The sequence below is a fragment of the Papaver somniferum genome, chromosome 6 (genome assembly GCF_003573695.1).
Source record: "Papaver somniferum cultivar HN1 chromosome 6, ASM357369v1, whole genome shotgun sequence".
NCBI lineage: Eukaryota > Viridiplantae > Streptophyta > Magnoliopsida > Ranunculales > Papaveraceae > Papaver > Papaver somniferum.
Genome location: NC_039363.1, coordinates 119,134,659 through 119,154,360, shown reverse-complemented (window position 1 = coordinate 119,154,360; position 19,702 = coordinate 119,134,659). Strand labels below are relative to the sequence as shown.

The window sequence follows — 19,702 nt, the reverse complement described above, 5'->3', positions numbered from 1 at the left end:
TTAACAGATATCTCCCATCTTCCCAAGATATACCTAGGAACTGGATCACGATGTGCACCAAGCATGGCGTGGTTGTTTTGGGCACTGTAATGTCGAAGTCACTAAAATACACTATGCCTACGCCAATGAGTCGATATTATGGACGTTAAAGAAACAAGAAGAAAAGTTGCAACTTGCAATGCTGGCCGTGAAAGAGTGCGCCTAACCTTGAAAAAGAGAGACTGAAAAAAAAGATCTCCCTGTTTCTCCTCATTTCAAACGGATAACTAAACAAGAAGAAATGCTTCTTCAATTATCAGTATCCCTGAAATGGAGAAATCACCACCACCACCACCAGTCCTCTGCCGCTATTATATGTTCACTCAGCAAGAAAGGCCAGCGTCTCCTCTCCTCTATCGACTCTTCCGGCGGAGATTCCACCATTTCCCATCGCCTCATTCGCAAGTTCGTCGCCTCATCATCAAAATCTGTTGCTCTCAACACTCTATCTCATCTTCTCTCTTCTGATATCCGACATCACTCTTCTCTCGCCCTACCAGTAAGCAAACGAAATCATTCACTCCTTTCACATCTTTACAATTTTACTAAATTATCTAATCCTCTTGAATTTTTCATTGTAGATGTACGAGTGGATTACTGAGGCTTCTTGGTTCGAATGGAACCCTAAATTAGTCTCTACTGTCATTGCTTCACTTGAGAATCAAGGACAATTTGATGTATCTGAAAAACTCGTTTCTGATTCAGTTCAGAAATTAACCTCTCAAGAACGAGAACTTGCGATATTTTACTGTAATTTGATTAATTCTTACTCGAAATACGGTTCTAAGAAAGGGGTTTTTGATTCTTACAATTGCTTAAAAAAACATTTTCTCTCTGGGTCATCTTCTCTGAATCGACAAGCTTATGAATCGATGATTAATGGGTTATGTACATTGGATTTGCCTCATGATGCAGAGGAAATGATGGAGAAAATGAGATTAGAAGGGTTTAAGCCTTCTGATTTCGAGTTCAGGTCGGTTGTTCTTGCTTATGGGAGATTAGGATTGTTAAATGAAATGAGAAGAGTTCTTGATCAAATGGAGAATTCTGGTTATACTTTAGATACAATCAGCTCAAACATTGTTCTATCTTCATATGGAGCTAATAAGGAATTATCTGAAATGGTTCTATGGATAAAGAAAATGAAGAGCTCGAACGTTCCGTTTTCAATTCGTACATACAATTCTGCACTGAATTCATGTCCTACAATCATGGCAATGTTGAAAGAACCCGAGTTTTTACCTCTTTCAATCGGAGAATTGATCGACAATGTGAAGAAAGTGGAAGGGGTGTTGGTTCAAGAACTAATAGATGGTTCATCAGTACTACTTGAGAATTTGAAATGGGATTCTTTAGAAGGGAAATTGGATTTACATGGAATGCACTTGGGGACTGCTTATGTGATCTTGTTAGAATGGATGGACGAGTTAAAGTCGAGGTTTCGCGGTGGAGGAGATTCAGTAGTGATTCCGGCAGAGATTAGGGTCGTCTGTGGGTTAGGTAAACATAGTAATGTTATAGGAAAATCTCCGGTTAGAGCTTTGGTTTCAGAAATGATGGTTAGATTGGAAAGTCCAATGAGAATTGGAAGGAAGAATGATATCGGAAGTTTTGTAGGGAAAGGAAAAGCAGTAAGAGACTGGTTATGTCCTGTGGTGTCAAATGAAACTGATGCAAGAGTAGCTGCCACTAGAGCTCTCGAATAAGGTGATTTTAGTGTTATCTTTTAAACTTTGTAAATTAAATTTGATGAATTGTGCGATTGGATTTGTGTAATTTTTAGGCAAGACATTGTTTTATTGTGATTGTCTTTGTAAGTATGTTGTTATTTTACTTGTTTTTTATGGTGGAAAGGTTCAAACTCTCACAGGCCGGCTTGAAAACATAGGCATATTATACATCTCACCACGTTCTGGTTCTGAAGACATGGCAGCAATAAATATTTTTTTCTTTCTTTCTTCCTTTTTAGATAATGGATCCAACAACTAGTAATTTTACGCGTTAAATTAGAAGTAATCCTCCTTGGAACACCATTATGTACACCCTTTAGAAAGATAACAGAACATCTATCTCTAAATACCATTGTGAAAGGAAGATGGGTGGTGTAGGAGCTCGAAAGCGATGGACTTGTGTGGGTGCTGTAGGAAGGAGGTTTAGGAAGTCTCGTCATCAGAATACGATCATTGTTGTTCACATTAATAACAGTAGAAGCCTCAGAGAAGATGACTTGGAAGATCATGTTCAAAAAGAGCTTGAAAAGAGCTGTGAACAAGCTGTGGATGTCAAAGAAGTAGTAGATGTTGGTAGTGAGATAGTGGAGGTTGCTGATGATGCCGAATCATCTGAAGTGCTGGCAGAAAAGCAAAAACAATTGCGTGAAGAAGGAGAACGTATCGAAAAACAAAAGCAATTACGCGAAGAAGAAGAAAAACGTATCGAAAAGCAAAAGCAATTACGCGAAGAAGAAGATAGACGTATCGAAAAGCAAAAGCAATTACGCGAAGAAGAAGAACGTATCGAAAAGCAAAAGCAAATACGCGAAGAACAAGAACGTATCGAAAAGCAAAAACAATTACGCGAAGAAGAAGAAGAACGTATCAAAAAGCAAAAGCAATTACGCGAAGAAGAGGAACGTATCGAAAAGCAAAAACAATTGCGCATAGAAGAAGAACGCATTGAAAAGCAAAAACAAATTCGTGAAGAAGAAGAACGTACCAAAAAGCAAAAACGATTACACGAAGAAAAACATACTGCAGCTATAAAGATCCAATCCTTCTTCAGAGGTCTTCTGGTATGTTAATAGTATTTCCTCTTTTTGATTCATTCGATTAGAATTTTTTTTATAATTTCTCATATCGAATCAAATTAACAGGCAAGACGAGCATTTCGAGCACTAAGGGGCTTAGTGAAGCTGCAGGCTCTGGTTCGTGGAGTGCGTGCAAGAAAGCAGCAACAAATGGCTCTGCACTGCATGGGTGCCCTCATCCGATTGCAAATGCGGGTTCGATCTAGGCAGATGCTCATGAAGACATGTGATGATTCATCTTAAATCGATCAACTCCACCGAAGGCCTGAATAAACGTTTTATTTCGATCCATACTGAATTTATCCTTGATTTATTCTTTTATATCGCTATTATTTCATCAGTGTCATCTATTTGTTTGTATATTTTGTGTGTGCTAGACAATACAAGCAGTAATAATTCTGGTGTAGAGCAACGACATATCAATCTTTCATTTCATAGTTCTATCAAACAAAACAAAACAAATCTTCCATTTCATAGTGATTAATAATGGCAGACACATAAAAGATAAGAGTGAACATAGTTACACAGATAATTAACATAAGAAAATTACATATTATTGCACAAGCACAAAGATGACCCAGTTACCTGGCAAACAAACTTTGTAAGGGCATAACTGATAAAAAAATTAATAGTTGTAGAAAAAGTTCGTTGAGACTTGTGAAGATTTCTGATTCTATATTTAATTTTAATACTAAGACAAAGAAAACTAAATTAAAGTTGATTTCAAGATTTAAAGATAACCAAGACACTAGATTCCATTATTACACATGAATGAATGATGGTAAATATTTCAAAACCCTAATTATCTTTTAGGTCCTTTATTTCTTAATTCATAAATAATTAGATATATTCTCAAATATTAATTGTATTCCAGATTATCAAATGATTAAAAAAAGTATAACCTATCAAATTGAATCAGAAGTAATTAATTAAGAAAATTATGCAAACATTTACAGCTCTGCAAAAGTAGTGATGAGTGAATTGTAAATTAAAAATTAGAGAAAATGAACTAGCTACCTATTATTCACGCGTAAATAGCTTCCTCCATTTTCTTCGTTGCGCGAGAATTAGCTCATCATGGTGTAAACTCTCTCAAAATATTGATTCATTGCTCAAAGTGTTTACAAATGATGAAAAATTGTGAAAATCAGAAATTTTCAACGCTTCTAAATGATGTTAGAGCGTTGCTAGGTTGAACCCACAAGTTTTGCTATCTCAAGCTTGTTATCAATGTTGTATGATAAAAAATATATCTTGATTTCTAGTCTACTAAGTCAAGTTTTGGATAGGTTAGAATTGTAGTTGAGTATCAGAGACCACCCTTGAAGACTGAAGATCGACGAAGATATTTGGAGAACTTCTGTATCAGGTATATGTGAAGACTGAACCATTCTATTTTACTCACTATACCGTCATATTATCTATTGAGACAATGTCGTATGACTTATAGTAGATTCACAAAGAAGAGGTTTCGAATCAAGCTTATCTTGTGAGAAATCTCGAAATATGATTTAGCGATTAGATGTTCAAAGGTCCTTAACAATATTAGTTCTATGAATTAATTTGTGGATCAATTGAAAAATTTCTCATGCAAATGATTATATCACTTGGGAATGTTTCAAATATCATAAGAGAAAAATATGAACTTACTGAAATTTCTACTCAAGGTAGGTTGCCGCAAGTTTAGTTGGGAACAGTTCACGAACCCGGTTGGAGAACCGTGGTGAACTGAATTTTACAAGTTGGATAAATATGCTAGCAGTTGGCGAACCTGGTTCACGAACCGTGGTCAACTGAGTTCGGAAGTCTAGTAGGGTTAGCGAACTCGGTTCACGGACCGTAGCATCCTGACTCGTGAACAAGCCCTACGGTTGGCAAACCGTTGTACCAACTGTCCCGATAATGTTTGTCAGATGCTCAAAGACTTATTTTTTTATTATGTTTAACATCGCTATAACTCTCTTAAAAACTTAGAAGACTTCATTAATTACTTAAACACTTATTTGTTTGTATCAAAATTAATTTCTTAGGTATTTAATGAACATCAAATAGCTTTCAGTTCTTTGGCTAACCTTGCCAAACTGAACAATCAGTATACATGGTTCGGTAACCGAACCTATGTGTATATTCTTCTATTGTAATTTGAAAACCTAAGTTTGTTTGCTTGATACTCAAGTTATCTTAACTTGAATTCTAAGCTAACCCTGGTCTTTGAAAATTATAAATATATCATCTCTGTCAACTAGGAAATTCAATCCCTGACACTTTGTGTCCTAGTTGATTCTAGAATCGTCCTCTGTTGACCTTTAGGTCTACGACTAAAAGACTTCACTTTGGGGATTCGTGAAGCCAGGTCCGACTATTTTTACCTTGATAGTTCATGAATCCTGATCTTCATTTTCTGTTATCGAGGTTTTCGTAATCTCTTTGAGAGGTGGTTAAGAATCTACGATGCTCTTCGGAAGTCGTACGTTCAGAATTTGTGAGGTTTGATAGCTTGTCTATTGCAAATAGATCTTCACACCTTGATCTTTGATCTAAAAGGAAATCAAACATCTTATATGTTAGAGACCGATTGGTAGCAAAAGTATTCACTTCGTCTGAAGCAACTCGTAGGCTGTAAAGGACGTCAGCTAAGGGAATCAAGTGCATAGAACCTTACGAGGTTTAAGAGACGTAAGGAGCGCGACTGTAACTGAATCACTTAGAGGGTGGATTCAGTCTCAACTACATTCCACTCTGAAGTCTGATAGTAGGCTAGTGTTTGTAGTTTGCTAAACGAAAAGGTTGGGTGTATTTGGTATCCCATGCGTTTTCAAACCGTTGCAAATCCATTGTTACAATAAACGATAAAAGAAAAATGCGGCTGTTACTATTCGTCTGTCGCTGAAAAATTTGTTGCAAAAGGTAAGAATAGACGACAGTTTTTCCACGATTGTTTTGGACAGTATATGTTCTTCTTGTAGCTCCAACAACATAAATTCTTTAGTTCGATTTTTCTTGCACTATATTCTCAACTCTCTGTAGTTCTTCTATAGGTCCCGTAACACCTTTATATGCTCTCAAGACGAAAAAAATTGTCATAACTTCAGAGTAATCCTCATTAATTCTGCCAGTCAGGGAAATACTGTATATTCATTCTTTTTTCTTGTCTGATTTTGATTCACACACCTCTGTTGTAGTTGACTCACTCCAATCACGTTCCCAACACCTTCTAAATTCCATCCAACCCCTTCTAGACAAACGTCGTTGCACAAAAATCTCGTGTAAGAGTAAGTAAATCTCGGAAATTCTCGTGTGCCCTGATTTCTTAAATTGGTGATTATCCAGCCAAATAGGATCGAATATAATGACACTTATATCATCCCTGTCTAGCCCAGAGGAACAAACCCAATTAGTTTCAACCCTTTACTCTCCCTAAAACATGCCCAAATCACGAACCCTAATTCTGTTCTTCCGCTGCAAAGGTTTCCCGCCAAAATTGATTTTTGAAGCTCCTTATCCACTAGCGGTGTCCATTTAGCACTTGCCATGCGGGTGCCTTTAGTAATTTTAGGTGGTACACTTATAGTTTTTCTTGGGTGCCTTTAACACATTTTCTGGGTGGCGGAAATATAACTTTTCGAGCAACTTTTTCCACGGGAGTTTATTTCTCCAAAAACACCTAAAAATACACAAAACACCAATATAAGTACTAACAACATAGATAGTTGAGATTAAATCAGACACAAAAATATGTATTTCAATAACCTCGATCAGTTTTATCGATCCTCGGAAATACGTGCATTTTGCATCTCTATAACCATCTTCCATCAAACTCAACTTAAAATCTCGTCTTTCAGCCGAGTTTACAAAGTACTGTGTATTAGGGAGGTGAGTAGCGGCCAGAAATTGTGATCTCCTCACCAGACAAAAAATAAATTTCGTCAGCGCGTTTTCTCATACACATGCATCTAGCACATTTTTGAGCTTCTCTTCGGTTCGCAACCCACTTAGTTTTACTAATGGGATCTGACATTAAAACAGACTAACACCAATAATTCGAACACTTTGGTGTCGTGCCACACAATTACTTTAATTGTATTTTTTTCTCATCGGTAGTACTTTGTAATAAACTTTTATCAAAAGAAAATGTATTTGATAAATTTTTAATTGCAAATATTATGGAAAAAAACATTTCCATTTTAGACCGATTTTCAAAAGCAACTCAAAAATATTTTCTTAACCTGGAAAAGCATAAGTTGTGAACCATCCTAATTTTTTTTAAAATGAATGTCAGTTTAACTTTATTGATCAATTGAAAAGATAAATTATATCCTAAAATATTGTACACTCAAATTATTTTTATTATATTCTAAATTTTGAATCTAATCATCTCTTTATCCTTTTGTAACAATTAATAAATTAATAATAATAAAAATGATAAAAAATAATTAAAATCACAAAAAACAAATGTAAATAACATTATTGAGTTATAATAATAAATATCCATAAAAGAATTTTGTTATTAATATTTATTTGAATATATGAACCCTCTTATTTAGACATTATCTCACACGATTTACGCCATTTTTTCTATAAAACTCAAGCCACAACGAAATTTGAAGCTAATATTTGGATGGTACATTTCTGTTACGAAATTCCACACTTCTACCAAAAGTGAGTACAATTCGAGACGTATTACATCACCGGTTATCATTTTGAAAATCAACCATTGAAAGTTAATAGTCGAACTTAATATTAGTGGATGGTGATGTTTAGTATCTCGGATTGCGCTCATTTTTGGTAAGATCGCAATTTTATAAGAGGAACATATCATCAAAATATTAGCTTCAAACACATTTTTGTTTGAGTTTTATAGAAAAAGTGACACATATCTTGTGAGATGGTTTTCAAATAATTCGTCCCATTTTAAAATAAAATATATTGAAACTAAAAATATATTTTATTTAAGTAGATAGTATTAAATAATAATTATTATATCACGTATGTTTTCGTCATTATTTATGTCGAAAACACTTAAACATGACGCGTTGAAAAGCAAAAGCAACTACGCGAATAAGAAGAAGAAGAACACATCAAAAAGCAAAAGCAATTACTCGAAGAAGAAGAACGTATTGAAAAGCAAAAACAATTACGCATAGAAGAAGAGCGCATTGAAAAGAAAAAAACAGATACATGAAGAAGAAGAATGTATCGAAAAGAAAAAACGATTACGCGAAGAAAAACGTACTGCGGCTATAAAGATCCAATCCTTCTTCAGAGGTCTTCTGGTATGTTAATAGTATTTCCTTTTTTGGATTCGTTCAATTAGATTTTTTTAAATAATTTCTCATATCGAATCAAATTAAACATGCAAGACGAGCATTTCGATCACTAAGGGGCTTAGTGAAACTGCGGGCTCTGGAGTGCGTGCAATAAAGCAACAACAAATGGCTCTGCACTTCATGGGTGCCCTCATCGGATTTCAAATGTGTGTTCGATCCAGGTAGATGCTCATTAAGATGTACGATGATTCATCTTAAAGTAATGAACTCCCCGAAAGGCCTGAATAAACTTTTTACTTCGATCCACACTGAATTCCTCCTTGGTTTCTTCTTTTATATCGCTATTATTTTATCAATATCATCTGTTTGTTTGTATATTTTGTGTGTGCTAAAAAATAAAAGCAGTAATAATTCTAGTGTAGAGCAAGTATATATCAATCTTTTATTTCATAGTTTTATCAAAAGAAAAAAAAACTTTCATTTCATAGTGCTTAATAATGGCAAACACACAAAATAAAAGAGTGGACATGGTTACATAGACAATTGACATAAGAAAATTGCACATTACTTGCACATGCACAAAGATGACCGAGTTACCTGATAAACAAACTTTATAACAGTACAACCTTGATTACTTTCATCCACCCTTGGAAGTACGTGCATTTTGCATCTCTATAACCATCTTCTATGAAACTCTATTTTAGATCTCTTCTCACCATTTCAGACCAGTTCACACAGTACTGTGTATTAGGGAGGTGAGTAGCGGCCAACAATTGTGATCTCCTCACCAGATAAAAAGAATTTTTTAGCGCGTTTTCTCATACACATCTAGCACGTTTTCGAGGTTCTCTTTAGTTCGCAACTTACTTAGTTTTACTAGTGGGATCTGACCTTGAAAAAGACTAACTTTAATAATTCAAACATTTTGGATGCATGTCAAATAGTTTGTGAATATCTTAATTGTATTTTTTTCTCATCAACAATACTTTATAATAAACTTTTATAATTTTTTTTTTATTTTATTGGTTCTTTATTGTAAGTGTTATGGAGAAAAACGATTTCATATTAGACCAATTTTTAAAAGCAACTCAAGAATATTTCTTAAGGCCGGAAAAGCGTAACTTGTGAACCCCTAATTTTGTTTAAAGGAATATTCGTTTAACTATATTAATCTACTGTAAAGATAAATTTTATTCTAGAATATTGTACATTGAAAGTTTTTATTATTATATTCTAAAATTTTCATAAAAAAATACTATTTATTAAGAAAGAAAAGAATATATTTCTACAAGGAACTTGTTGGAAGCCTAGCCACAAATTGGGCTCCAACACCTTTTGAATATCTAAACCTATTACAATGAAAAGAAAATTACCAACATTTGTATTCTAAATTTTGAATCTAATCCTCTCTTTATCCTTTTGTAATAATCAATAAATAAAAAACAATGATAAAAAATAATTACAATAACAAAAAATAAATGTAAAATAAAATTATTGAATTATAATAATAAAAATTCATAAAAGAATTTTTTATTAATATTTATTTAAATATATGAACCATCTTATTTAGACATTATCTCACACGATTTACGCCATTTTTCCTATAAAACTCAAGACACAACAAAGTTTGAAGCTAATATTGTGATGATATGTATCTCTTATGAAACTCCACACCTCGAGATGTATAACATCACCAGTTATCACTTTAAAATCAACTATTGGAAGTTAACAGTCGAAATTAAGATTGGTGGATTGTGATGTTTAGTATATTGGTCGCGCGCATATTTGGTAAGAACGCAGAGTTTTGTAAGAAGAACATATCAATTAGCTTCAAAATCATTTTCGTTTGAGTATTATAGAAAAATGGCGCATATCTTGTGAGATGGTTTTCAAATAGATCGTCCCTCTTTAAATATATTGAAACTAAATATATATTTTATTTAAGTAGATAGTACACTGAAACTAAATATATAATTTATTTTAATAGATAATATTAAATATTAATTATAATATCACGTATATTTTCGTCATTATTTAAACGACAACATTTTACCACTTATTGTTTGTTAGTTCCGCCACACTATATATTATAAAAGTTTACCAAACTTTTAACGACATAACATGAAATTATTTTCTTCTTTTGAGTAGTTTTCTTATCGTTCGATGTCTAAGATTTGCATTTATTGATTTTACATCATAACACTTATTAAATATATTATTAGATTGTATTCTGATTATGTTAATCAAGGCTGTTGTAGATGGAATTTTCTGATTAGATATCTCAACCATTAATCATCATGTCTCACTACATGTGCATGTCAACGCAATTGATTATGAAAACATTGTTGAGTCATATATGAAAGTACGCTTTTTGGATCTTCAAAACACAACATTACTTTCTAATGTAAAAAATACTTCAGTTGTGGACTTTGATTTGGATACAACATAGTTTCCTGGTTCGTTGTTGTATCTTTCAAGTACAACGAGTTAACCCCGGTAATGTAAACCATAATCAATGTTTCTCTTTAGTATGGCACGTTCTTGAAAATTATCTCAAGTATTCAATTCTTGTACTTAAGAAACATAGTACACTGACAACATGGGTTGTCTAGTCTTGTGCAATGCATTGTACACATAAGATTTCCTATAACGACGAAATTTTCAACTTGGGAAACAAGTGCATCCAATATTCTTCATTAAATTTTTACTAATATATAAATAAGTTTGGATTGGTTTGTCACTAAAGGACCATAATTCTTGATAAACTTCTCAATATGATGGGGCTATGTCAAAGCAAACTTATCTCTCTTTCTTAGGATTTGAATTCCGAAGAGCGTATCAGCTTCTCCTATATATGGATTTCAGTAACTTTTTGGTTTCAATCAAACATGATGTGACAGAACCAAACATCTCATCAACATACAAAAACAGAATAAGGCGTCCTGAAATGACGAAGGTACCAAGTACACCATAGTCTTTCGACAGCCACTTATAAGTCCATTACCTTGTGTGGTCTAATATAGACAGAGACTGTCAAGAAGATGACGATCAACCCAAGTGTTGGATTAATGTACAACGTATTTACTTTTAATTATAACTAAGACGATAATTAAAATTGCGGAAAGTAAAAGTAAAAAAACAACGAGATTTTGTTAACGAGGAAACCACATATACAAAAAAAACCCGGAACTTAGTCCAGTTTTGAATACTCTCAGAGTTTAGCCGCTATAAAAAGAGCACTACCAACTTCGTATAGTTTGATTATTCTTGAGAGCATTCTCTTCGTACATAAGTCAATCAAATCAATAATTGAAAACTAAAATAATAATGCATATTCTAGTTTCTCACCAACGGTACTATCTAGATGCATCTTAATCCCACGAAAGACATCCTTTGTATTTAGCACAATAATTTTACCCTCACAGAGAATAATGTTACTCACAGCCTTAATAGAAATACTTATTTCCTTTTCAGACTGGAGTTCATTATCAAAGATCTTTAGTTTACCAACTAGATCACTTTTTGTTAGTGTTAAATGATCGTTTGCTTCTACAATGACATGTTTTTTGAACTCATGTCTTGATGGTGATACCTGAGAATTTTACACACAATATATTTCTCTGAAATAATTCTTCCTAACGAATGTGAGGAGTTAACTATCTGAGAAAGTTTTTGATTAAATTCATCAAAGGTTTCATCATCAGACATATGAAGATTTTCCTACTCAGACGCTAGGTTTTGAATCCTTGTTTATTTCTTTACGGTATTCCCTTCAAATACGGGTTGCAAGATATCCCGAGCTTATTTCGAAGGTTCACATGTAGTCACATGATGTTAGATATCTTGGATTCTTCTGCAACAGTATTCTCGCCTTCATGAACTGTCGAACGAATATACCCTTTCCAACAAGTATCCATGTCTGAAAGTCACGGGCTTGTAAGAAGGAAAGCATAATAATTTTCTACCATAAGTAATTAGTGCCATCAAATCTTGGTGGTAAGTGAATTGAACTTGGTTAATACAAGCTTAGATTCATGTCTATAGGTTTGGATCGCTATAAACACATACAAGCTTTGAAATGAGAGGGTAACTAGTAACCACCAACTTTTTCGTTCAGGAGCCTATATGGACAATCCTTGCACAATCTATACGCTCGTTTATGAAACTATATTTTAAATTGTTTTAACAAGGTAAACCTAGTATATACCCGAACTGTTCACGAACGAATTCCAACAAGAACAAGCCTTGTAATTTATATTTCAATATACAAATTCAATAAGAATGGGCCTTGTATTTCTTTACAGTTGAGTTAATACTATCTAGGTTTTATAACCTTTGATATTTCAATTATAAAAATAAAATAATTTAATACGGAAAAGAAAGAACACATACATCATAGATTTTCATTAACGAGGAATACTAAAATCTTGTTGAAAAACCCCGAGACCTAGTCTAGATTGCAGCCACTGATTTAAGTTGTTACACCAATTACTTACTACCAGATTTCAGAATAGATGTAGTACCTGCTTCACTTGTATTCATGAACCTGTAGAACTCCTAGCAGAGCACCGTTCTCTTTATGAATTCCTCTTGTAAACCTTCTAGAAATAATCTAGAGATATCTTGATCTATCAAATCTAGGGTTTATGAAAATCACCTAAAAACATGTTCCGTAACTATCAAAGAAGATAACTTCCCTCTTCCTTACGATACCCAAGTAAAGTCTATTTAAATCTCACTCTTGTTCTTGAAGAACAAATATATGGAAAACAACCTTATGAAAATAACACACAATTTTCAAGGGATGGTTTGCGTGGTTACCTGAAACCTTTATTTATAGTGAATTATGAATGCTAGGTTGCTTGGAAATAAAGCTACCTTATCTAGTATCTAGGAAAGCAAACACCGAATATTTGACTAAAAAAGCCCTTTAATCATGTATTTCCCGTTTTAGTTCACGAAATGTTTCCAAAGTTCGTGTACAATTTTATATTCATGAACTTCCTTAGAACCGTATAATAAGTTATGCTTTAATAAACCACTCTTAGCTTCTCGTTATAAATCGGAATTGAGTGATTCTTGGCTCACTGAATTCCTATTCCCATTCATTATAACATGAGGAACTTTATAGGGATAAAAGTAACTCTCATAATAGTTTAGGCTCAAATATCCTCGAGTGTATACATATATATATACTGGGTATCACCCCGGCCTACAGCCGGGGCATAACCTTTTTCGATTTTCCTTTATTGTTTGGTCGGTTAGTCAGTATTCTCCCATAAAATTTTAGTAATTAACAAAACTGATTAAATTAAAACTGTCAAACATCGAGCCTACAAGATAATTGGGGTTTGTCGTGCACTATAGTGCTTTGTGGTCGTGTTTAATTAGTCGGGGCTTGCAGCCCCGACCGCGGCCTCTTAAAAACGCGTAGTGTTTTGTTGGTCATGTCAAATTAGACGGGGCTTACATTCCCGGACGTGGATCCTTAAATTCTTTTGTTATATGGCATTAAGGAAAATTAAATCACAATAGGAAACCTAATTATGTTAGGACCGACGCTGGGCAGTCATGATAACTTGATCTACATAAAAATCTTTGAATAACATATTAATGTTTTATAAAGGAGTGATTTGGCGGAAGGAAGTGACTAACTACCGACATTCAATTAAATCCTTAAATCTAAAATAGTAGATCGTAAGTCAAGCTGCCAAATTTCATACTCCATTCTGAAGTAATCTATTTCAAAACTAACTTGACTATATTTTTTGTCTAACTTATTATTGGCCCATGATTAATCAGGGAACTTAGAGCTTCTCCAATGGTCTTGTGGTCAGTTTCATATGTGGCATTGTGGGAAGACATCCTTTATCCTATATCACAACCAGTATTCCTAAATATAAAGAAAAATAAAAAACCTTCTCCAACCCTCTATCTATTTCACCACTCCTTTGTCGAGATGTGACCTTATTCATGTATTGATTAAAAAACTTATTCGATAAAAATATAAAAAAATATCAGATACGAAAGAACCTGATTGGAAAAATGGCCAGAAGTCAAAACATTCTCGATGATCAACTTCTATGAAGATTCCTCGTGGAAGTTCCTCTAATCCATTGACAGAAAGGAATAAGAGTACTGCGAGCCACGGATTCAAGGTAAAGCCAAGAAAAAAGGGAATTGAACACTTGAGGGGTTGATTAATAAAACTAAATCAAAATTACTCCTTCCTTGTTCATCAGTATAACCCAAATGAATGAACAACGACTAATTCATACTTATTTGGAAAGTGATGAAATATATTATGCAAACTACAGAACCCACGACTTCAAATAAAAACGGATTAATCAATCCTTCCACTATACGTCCAAATTATTCTTCGTTTTACTTGTAAGTTATATTACCAGTCTGATCAAAATAAAAATAAAAAATAGAAGTTATGTTACCATATATTTCACTTAATTCCGTTGTTACTTGGTACGATATTAACCTGGATATATCAATGGAGTCTGATAGGAAGGGAAAAAGAAGTAGCCCGACTGAAATATGATGTATTCATGAAGTATCATTGATCTGCCGAGATAGTATGATTATGACAAAAAAAGGAAGAACAGTTTCCGTTAATAAAAACAGGGAGAAACAGAAGAATCGTGGGCTATTTTAGATCTTAATTCCGTAATATTTTAATATATAAAACATTTTAAATATATCAAAATTATTTTTAATTAAGAAAATGCTGACTAGGATAGTTACACATCCTCTTAGTGAACCTCTGAAACAAGAGGTTGGTCAAGAGGATGTCTATCAAAATATATGCCACGTCGGATGTATATTAGTCAAAAAGGTTAAGGTTAGAGGAAGAATTTAAGAAAAATGAATGTGAATCCTACATGGCTGGAGACTTTTTCCTTCACACATATTCCATTGGAGAAGCTCTTAATTTAATTAGTTTTGCAGTCAAGTGTGTGTCCACATGATCTGCGAAAAAAACAATGGTCTCCCCCAGTCCAGCATGCGCTTTAGTGCCCGGACCCCATGGATCACCTTGGTCAACTCATTCTGAGGGTAGTTCATTACCTATTTTTCTAACTTTGAATGTTACAACAGAGAGAATCATAAGTTAGTCATCGTTAAACTAATTTGTCATACACCCTTTGATTATAGTTAGGAAACCGAGTCGCATAAGGAAAATAAAATTCTTTGCGCCAAAAATTAGTCACATAATTAATGAAACATTGATTAAAAAAAAATAGCAACATGTCCCTCCTTTGTCAAAATTCGAATCCAAATATCAAACTAACGTAGTTGTGTCACTTTTATATATGCCCAGTGGTCTCCTTCCACCGTGAAGACATGCGGCCAACACAAATCGACAGTCAAGGTTGGTTATATTTGGTCCGGGCCGCGACATAATCAATATCGTCCAATATAATAAAATCTCAAGAAATAGGACGGTCATCTATATAAAACATATAACGAATCGATCCGCGCCTTGGGATGACGAAATCAATGGTTGTAATTGTCCACATACACAAAAAACACTTTTTTTTGAAATATAGAATGTATATATATCGTCATAGAAATTATTCCATAGAGCGAGTACTTGTTTTGATAGATAAAGAGGTAGAGTAAACAAGAGAATCTAGTGTTTGTTACTAACCTTTAATTAAAATTTTCAAGATGACTTCGTGTTGTCTTCAACCTCTGTTCTTCAAGGATTGTTTTTATTTTATATTTTACTTCTTAAAACTAATCTAGTCCGAATCTGACTTTTTAGGAGACTAAATAAAAAATGTGTTTTGTCATCTAAATTTGACGACTAACTTGACATGCCAATGCTGGTGGGTTCAACCGAACAATGCATTCATAACAGAATATTCGAGATGTTTGGCTAACCCACCGGTATGGTCAAAATGGTGACAGTTTAGTCGAACCATCTCTTGCATGAGATAAGAGTAAGTAAACTTAAATTACTTAACCTTGAAGGATTATGCATGATAATTGACACGTAATTCATTATGTGTCTTTTCATTTCACTTTCTCTTCCGATATATATAGCTTTGTAATGCTATGTTTTGGGACTTGAAAAACAGTCGAGAAGCAATACAATTATCATGTTTTCTTTGCCTAGTAGTATTGCTGCTAATAATAATTATCTTTACACCAATTTTCATTAGTGATGTAAATACCTACCATCTATCCACTGGTTAATAAATATGAGAGCGATAATTACAACGCGTTATCAGCATGAAGAGCTCGTATCGACAAGCTATTACAGTCGATTATGTTTTATCTTGGCTAAAAACATAATATTATTAATCGGCGGAAATTGATAATTTGTTTCTCTAAATAATTTTGCTTTGTTTCCATTAAATATGATTTTATCCCTGTACTCATTTATATTATTTTTGTTGTGACCAGGGTATCATAATGGATTAAGACTCCAATTTCTATTGAACCTTATATAAATTAAGACACATATATATTACAAGAAGAATATACATGTTAATTTGTATTTGTTGGTAAGTATATGAAAGGTGAGTATTGCAACTCTGCGAACTTTGTTAATCTTCTTTATCATTTTATTATAGTACTAACGGTTTTAATGCCAGTGAAACAAGAAATTGCCGCATTCCTGAAGGATGGTGTAAACTCGATTTTTCTTGCTATAATAATCTCCAGAAAATTTGAAATTATTACATCATAAGTTGGAATATTTCCTGACATGATATATGGGCACAAGGCGCGCATCCCGCTGGTCGGTCAGTCCCAAAAGTGAGGCATAACAAAGTTCTAGCTGATTTTATCAGTGGCCCTGAAGTAACTTGTAACTGATATTGAGGAAATTTTTGTCACAAATACTGTGTCAATGTGCACAATTAAAAATTAATATTTCGTCGACCTCAAAGGTGACGAAAATGTAGATTTGTTAATATTATATTAATACCATATATGCATATGTTTTTCTTTATTTTGAGTTTTCTTTATTTACTTGTTTTGTAAATAATGGATTCCAGAATAAATCCATGAAAATTTGTCGAATCCATAATTAGAAATCCAAAATATTATGGGTTCCAGCAGTAATCCATAAAATGGGCTCCAGAAGCGGTCTTTGGGAACAATTGAATTTCAGGATTAAAGCATAAGATTCCGAGTTCCCGAAGTATGCGATGGCTATTTGATGCTTTTAGTAATGACTTTATTGTTCTTATCTCATTTATGATGTTAAAGGATGTTATAGATTCCGGAAATAATTTATCCATTAATTAATTAAATAGGCGATAAAGGCATTTGTCTAAAAGACACCATAACAACACACTTTCGAACTAATGATAATTTTATTACTTGATTTTTTTTTACGGGAAATGTTAAATATCATTTCGGGTTCGAATAATATGACAGACGGCTCTAAAAGAGCGTGTATCATTCTCATGGTGTAAAAATTACTTCCATTGACGCCTTATATTATTTCGGATTCCTGAAAAATCTATTAAGTTTTAGAAATATTTGGGATTACCACCTTGAAACAAAGAACATATCTATGGAGTATTTATTACTTCATTTATTTTGGGCCAGAAGCACGTTGTAAAGAAGCTTAAGGCTTTTTTTTATAAAGAGTCGAACAGTCGAATCTTACGTTGTCATTAACCTTGAATTATACATGCTTAGGCATGTCTGGATGGACACCCATATTATACCAAAATGAGTATAACAACACTGAATGCTCATGAACATCCTTTACAGAACCTGAAGCTTTTGTCGAATGAGGATGTAAATTATCATGTTTACGAGGATGTAAATTATCGTGTTTGTTCCTTGAGATATTCGACTATTTAACTAGCGTTAACAAAAACATTATGGTAACTCATTGAAACACCTATATTCCTACAAAGGATTTATTGTGGTATTTGTAGGGATTATTTACCCTGTATTATGAATATTTTTCAATATGTACTGTATTGATAGACGCATATACTGGATGATCTCTTGTTTATATTAACACGTAATGTTGTTTTTAAAAAACTGTTCGTGCAAATTTTGTGGTTACCTATCCTTTTTTGGACTTTGCAATTAAGTCCATTTATCTTGGTGGTAAATTTACGGGCATATAATGCTTTTACCTTAAGTCGGTGTTATATAACGCATATAAATAGTACATGTGCATGCTCAACATGGTATAGTTGGTGATGTGTTGTAGAAGTGGTAAAAGTAAATTGATTCTCAGACTTGTAAAGATTTTGATTTTAATTTAAATTCCTAAAACTAGATAAAGAAAACTCAATTGTAAGTTGATATCAAGATTGTAGAGATATTGGGGCTAAGGATTCCACTAGTTACCAATATCAAAGTGATTTAAATTCACTGATTATAATTATGCAATTTCACACATTCAATTTGATTATCAAATATTGCTAAAGTATATTTTTAGAAATAATAATTGTTAATCGAAAGTATAGGACATCAAAAGCCCTAGGCTAAGCATGCTTCATCAATAGAAAACACAATTGTTTAAAAAAAATGATAAAATCAATTTTAATCTAGGCAAATAATCATAAATAGAATCGCAAAAATTAATAAAAGAGCAAATACCACTTTTCATTAACGAAATAGCTTTCTTCGTCGCCCCAGAGATTGGTTTAGCTCGTCATGTTGGAAACACGCTCAAAATATGAATTCATGACTCAAAAAGTGTTTACAAAGATGAAATTATAATAAAACAGATATTTGCAATGCTTTTTAGGCGTTACAGAACCCGCTGATACAAGAAACATTTGGAAAAGATGACTCTCAATCGCTGAAGGCCTATCGCAAGAGCTGTTGAAAAACGATAAACTGTTTCTATTGTAGAATTAAAAATGGTTTCTCCAACAGTTCTGAATGGTCTTATGTTATTCGTGTTCATGAGGTGTAGCAGTAACAAAAAATTTCTTGTAACTCTTCTGATTCTTCTCTGCATCTCTGTACTATCTCCCAAACCTTTCGATATGCCCTCTGGGACTCCACTACACCTCTTTTATATCCAATAGATCCTTCAAATATCTGTAATTACTCCACATAATCTCGCAATATTTTTTTTATATATATTTTCTTCCACGTTACGGGAATCAATTCCTTTTTATTTTTCTCCACGCGTCAATTGCAATCTTGCACACTTCAAACACGCAGAAAACATGACTTTGGTGGAGTTAAACTCCCTGCAGCCACACAACGCCATCCATTCAAATAAAGAGAATAATACCCGATATAGCTATCCAACCTATTTTGCCGAGAATCCGATGATTCGGTCAATTTTTGTCGAATCCAAGTCCTATACCAACCATGTTTGGCACAATAGAAGAAACTCAATAAATTTCAACAATTGAATCTCAGTAAAACACGTCCAAATCTCGAGCCCTAATTGTGTTCCTATTTCCCGCCAAAACCAAATTTAAATGGGGAAGAAGATGAGTGCCTCTTATCCACTTTCAGGGTCCCTTTAGCAACTGGGGGTATAAATAACAATTCCAGGGGTGCGAATAACAATTTTTTGGGTGTAAATGGTAATTTCCTGGGTGCCTTCAACACTTTTCTGGGGTGCCTTTAGTAATTT

At 33.5% G+C, this 19,702-nt stretch overlaps 2 protein-coding genes across 2 annotated transcripts; both read left to right on the top strand.

The window, feature by feature from the left end:
- Positions 1 to 154: 154 nt before the first annotated feature.
- On the top strand, positions 155 to 3,251 carry LOC113289044 (pentatricopeptide repeat-containing protein At2g17033-like). Its single transcript, XM_026538202.1, has 3 exons — positions 155 to 538; positions 621 to 2,830; positions 2,912 to 3,251. The coding sequence occupies exons 1-2, from the start codon at positions 281 to 283 to the stop codon at positions 1,743 to 1,745; spliced, it is 1,383 nt and encodes a 460-aa protein (XP_026393987.1). The 5' UTR covers positions 155 to 280; the 3' UTR covers positions 1,746 to 2,830; positions 2,912 to 3,251.
- On the top strand, positions 2,135 to 3,088 carry LOC113291382 (putative golgin subfamily A member 6-like protein 3). Its single transcript, XM_026540919.1, has 2 exons — positions 2,135 to 2,830; positions 2,912 to 3,088. Exons 1-2 carry the CDS (start codon positions 2,135 to 2,137, stop codon positions 3,086 to 3,088), a joined length of 873 nt encoding a protein of 290 aa, XP_026396704.1.
- Positions 3,252 to 19,702: the final 16,451 nt, after the last annotated feature.

Bases quoted from the DNA above. Each gene is read 5' to 3' on its own strand.
- LOC113289044 (XM_026538202.1), top strand. From the start codon at position 281: ATGCTTCTTCAATTATCAGTATCCCTGAAATGGAGAAATCACCACCAC. The intron at 539-620 runs GTAAGCAAACGA...TTTTCATTGTAG, and splicing joins ACTCTTCTCTCGCCCTACCA to ATGTACGAGTGGATTACTGA.
- LOC113291382 (XM_026540919.1), top strand. From the start codon at position 2,135: ATGGGTGGTGTAGGAGCTCGAAAGCGATGGACTTGTGTGGGTGCTGTA. The intron at 2,831-2,911 runs GTATGTTAATAG...TCAAATTAACAG, and splicing joins CCTTCTTCAGAGGTCTTCTG to GCAAGACGAGCATTTCGAGC.